The sequence below is a fragment of the Nanorana parkeri genome, unplaced genomic scaffold (genome assembly GCF_000935625.1).
Source record: "Nanorana parkeri isolate BGI_ZX_2015 unplaced genomic scaffold, ASM93562v1 scaffold257, whole genome shotgun sequence".
Taxonomy (NCBI): domain Eukaryota; kingdom Metazoa; phylum Chordata; class Amphibia; order Anura; family Dicroglossidae; genus Nanorana; species Nanorana parkeri.
This window is the reverse complement of record NW_017306525.1, coordinates 1,036,668-1,041,255: the sequence shown is the minus strand read 5'-3', so window position 1 is coordinate 1,041,255 and position 4,588 is coordinate 1,036,668. Positions and strand designations below refer to the sequence as shown.

The following is a 4,588-nucleotide window of genomic DNA, read 5'->3' as shown; positions in this document are numbered from 1 at the left end:
TGTTCAAAACAGGGCATACCAAATTGATGAGGAATTGACCAAGAAAGCAGAATCTGTTCAAAACTTCCAAATTCCTTTCTGCAATCCTTTTTGGGGGAACAAAATAAAAAAATAAATTAAAAAAAAAAAAATTGTACTTGCAATTGTGGAGTGGAGAGCTGTGTACACAACTACTCATTAGCACACATGAAATTCACATCAGCACAGGCTATCCAGGCATCTTGATATTTAAGTACAAATGAGCTAAATGAAATGTTTTGCATTTCAAAAAAACAAAAAGTTGAAGTATCACCAACATGTTTGAAGTAGTACAGTTTATTCTCTTCCCATTTAAAGGCCATTGAAAAGCATTTACAGTTTCCCCAAGTGCGTTACAAGAAGAAGGGGAAAAAAAGAAAAAAAAAAGAAAAGAAAAAGAAAAGAAAAAAAAGCAGTAACAAAATAAAGCCGCCTTGTCTCCAGGCAACTAAACAAAAAGTCATTTTACTGCAACATATACACATTAAATATAGTATACAGTCCATGCAGCTGCTTAGCCATGTTAGAGGGGATCCTGGCTCCAGCCATCAGTGCATTACAGTCCATAATTCCCATTGTGCCTTTATCTAGCCAGATTTGAAAAGGAGAATTGCAACTTGGCCCAAATAGAAATAGATGAAGTGTTTTGTCTCATGTGTTACATAGCTGCCAAAGTTTCTGCCAACAATGCAGTGCCAAGTTGGGTTGTATTTCTTGTCAAATTCCTGCAAAAAAAGAAAAGCAAGATGAATGCAAAGGTAAAAAAGGTTACACTACTATTCAGCAAAGTACTGGCACAGACATCAGAACAAATATAGGTATGCCAAATGCTAAGGGCCAACAAAGTCCTAATCATAAAAAGGTAATGATTACCGCTCATAAAATGGCACCTAATGCTTTGTCTTATATTTTGCCTTTCTCCTTTTGAACCACACACACACACACACACACACACACTACTGAAATTACAGACCACTGGAATTACAGACCTCATTTTCTTTCCCTACCAAACATCCCAACTACATTTGTTTCACACGTTATTTTATACCCAATGATATCACTAGATCTTGGTGCTTCTCTATGCAATTCAGGCAGATCAAGGCTGGTAGTAGGGGCCTAGCAGGGTGCAGTACATAGCCTTCTCAAAATATATCACCCCGATTCAATACTCCTCTAAAAGTACTCAGCTCTGATGAAAGCAGTAGGCAAGATATCTAGCTGGCATATCAAAATGCTTTGATGAGTGAATATCTGTCTGGCAGAGTGGATGATTGAAAACTGAAAAGGGGCAGGCCAGGTATATTAAAGCTTTGGGAGAAAAGGGTTAGATGAAACTGGACATGCTCCAATCAGGAAATGAGGCAGACTACACCACATACTGTGAGAAGCTCAATGCACAGCAAAATAAAAATAAGCAATTTCTGTACTGGAAGCGAGCCAAAAATACTGAAGACAATGCTGGAATTCAGATTTAAAGTTAGTGCCATATGGTCTTGGAAAGTTTGTTCTAGGTCTACAATTTCTGCCATAGAAGCTCCCTGTGGTAAATTATATCCTCCCAACCCCCAGATCATGTGATGCCACAGAAAAAGCTTCTTAAACCCTACATAGATCTGCCTTGGAATTGCGAGGCATCAATTTATCCCCAAAAGAGTATTCTATATTTGCAAGATACCTTCTTGATATAGGCAGCAATGTCTTTTTCAATGTTGTACTTCTCCATCGCTTGTGTGGCACAGTCCACAGCATCCTGCTGCATGTCCTCGGACATGTCAGCATTCTTGATCACAGCCTTTCTGTCAGACATAATGTACCTAAAAACAGAAAATGAAGACATGTTAGCTTTCAGGCACACCATCCGAATTCTTCACAGCAAGTCTTGTAGAGAACAAACAGGCACACACCAAGTTAAATAGTCTATGTAAAATGGGATTTAAGAAAAGAAAAAACTGCACTGACTGCTGGCAGCAAGTCAGCATTTAAAGGAAAAAAACCTCCGTTGTACTGAATACCTAGAGCACCCAGTAAATATGCATCATTGCAAGGCATTTCAAAATTTGATCATTGGGATTATTACCCCCCCCCCGTTTTACTGGGATACAGACAGACTACATTGAGGACCTTGCATCCATCCCTGTACACTTCAGCCAGTCATTGATTTTGAACTGGCTGCATGGAACACATGCAACTCAGGAATAAAGACATCACCTTCTGCACGCTGTTTAGACATCTGCAGCCATGTGAAGGAGTCCTTACTCATCAAAACCTAAAATTCCAACTGCCTAGTGTAGACTACAATACAGCTGCTGATGTTTGTACATACCCTGCACAATCACTTTGTCAGCAACAGGTTACTTATAAAATTTAGCAGCTGAACTTCATCAGAAGTGTTTCACGTGACGAGAGAATCATACGAGAGATCACACGAGCACCAAACAGTGCAAAGTTAGTCTGGAACAAAATAGCATACCCAAGACTGTAGCCACCTAATGTTATATTAGTTGTATATCTTTAGTCAGCCATGAGGATTACGATTGCGGGAATGAAGCTGAAATGTATAACCTGGAGGCAATTCGGCAACATCTACAAAAGGAACTATGGGCAAAATAAAAGATGCAGCAATCCCCGCATTTAGCCCCCCTGTAACAGTTTCATTACCTTGTGATCTGGTCAGTAGCTCTCTTTTTTTTTTAAAACTTCCTTTATTAGACCAAGCTGACCAGCAAAAGTGGAAGTTAGAAAGTTAAGAAAAAACATTTAACACTGACGGGAGCGCTTACAATAGTCAGCTTTTATTCATTTAGTTTGCCCTTTATGAAAGAAGAGGAAAAAAAAAAAAAGAAAAGGAAAAAAAAAAAAAGGGACTACTTAAAAGCCGGAGCTAAAAGTTTATAGGCCACTTATAAAAATACACCTAGATCTACTAACCCACCTCCACAGGTAGACAATGCTGCTGTCCAAGTGTGACTACACTGCTCTCCTATAGATACAGTAGAGGGTTGAGTGTAGCCACCCTCAAGCTGGCCCTACACCAGCGGAATACCAGTCAAAAAGTTAATTTTTTTAAACATTCCTTTGATTCTCTAGTGGTTAGCGGGGTCAATGCGATTGACCATAGGGGAGACATTGTAAGGCGAAGGATGGAATCCTTCTCTGGTTTCTTTTCTGAAACAATGACATTCTAGCCATGAATGCGATTTCCCATCTAGGAAAGGTCATACAATTTGTAATGTGCATGTGCCAGGCAAAGTTCTAATCCTGCAGGAAACTTTCTTGATTATGAATATTCATGCTTTTAAAACAATTAGGGTATAGGATAGCATAAAAAACTCAAAAGGTTTCTGGATAATGCATGCAAAACTGGATTTAGAATTGGATTCTAGCATTTGTGTACACAGCATGTCCACTATAACATTATGGGCTTATGAAGGAATCGATTTTTTGAATGTACAACATACTTCGAAATGTAGATAAACCATACTTTGCATTATTCTTTTGTTGATCTCATAATCATACAAGATATCCATTTACTATGCCTGGGATTCCATGCAAGCCACAGATCTGGATGCAGTTGTTTATAAAGCTAAACTCTAAAATAAGCAAACATGTCTAAATACAAGAGGCATGTGTGTTCTTATTTCAAACATCGTGCGCTTTGATCTTTTTTCTGCAGTAATTCTATGCAAAAAAAAAAAAAAAATTCCTCTGTGCAGGAGCTTCCTGTAACAAAGACCAGTCACTGCTACTCACTCTCCTTGTGCAGGGTGACTGGTCCTGTATCCACCCCTTACTGTAGTTTCCTGCAGGCAGCCTGTTTTGGGGTGGGGTCTGCTGGGCCCCCTCCCACAGCCATACTTATGAACAAGTAGAATGATGACGCCACTGCCAGATGGCAATATCCTTGTTTGCAAAGGCACACAGAGGATTTACATCTTTTGAAAAATGTTTCAATAAGAGTTTGTGCCCAGAGCTCAGCTTTAAAAAAGGCAAGAAGTTGACTCGATGACAAACGATATTTCAGAAAAACAAATGTCTTACTGGATGATCACCAGAAAAGAAAACTAATGCAGCCACAACACCCAAGGGTTGGTAAGCTGGAACAGATTACATTTCTGGGGTTTAAAACATAACAGGATTGACAGCCATGTGTTGCTTCGAAATCAAGCACTGAGCTTCCATGTGAACAATGCTGGAAACGTGGGTGTAGAACAAAGTGAGAGACTTATTGGTTGTCAGTTTGTGACTAGGTCCATCAAAACCACCTTTGAAGTCCTGGGGCGAGCCCTAGCCCCAGAACTACAGAAGTGTAATCCTAGATAGTAGCTGACCTCTGGTGATAAGATGGACTGGCACACTGCAATAACATTTGTGGACAGGTAATAGGGAGGTAGGTCTACCTATGATGATGCAGCTGGTTTATGTGATATACATGACCCACCCCAAAAAGGTTAGCTGGGCCACGAAGCGTTATACATATGAAGACCAATCGGTGCCCCCTCCCGAAACAAAATTACATAACAAGAAGGCATGCACAAGCAATCGTGCATTCCAATTCATATATACACATTAT

General features: G+C 39.7%; 1 protein-coding gene across 1 annotated transcript in view; it reads right to left on the bottom strand.

Moving 5' to 3' along the window:
* Positions 1 to 297: 297 nt before the first annotated feature.
* Positions 298 to 4,588, bottom strand: part of DYNLL2 (dynein light chain LC8-type 2) — a 4,990-nt gene continuing 699 nt past the window's right edge. Inside the window, exons 2-3 of the mRNA XM_018556890.1 lie at positions 1,694 to 1,832; positions 298 to 743 (exon numbers count right to left, since the gene is read on the bottom strand). Of these exons, the coding sequence (XP_018412392.1) occupies positions 606 to 743; positions 1,694 to 1,825 (270 nt within the window). The 5' untranslated portion in view covers positions 1,826 to 1,832 and the 3' untranslated portion in view covers positions 298 to 605. The remainder of the gene's footprint in view (positions 744 to 1,693; positions 1,833 to 4,588) is intronic.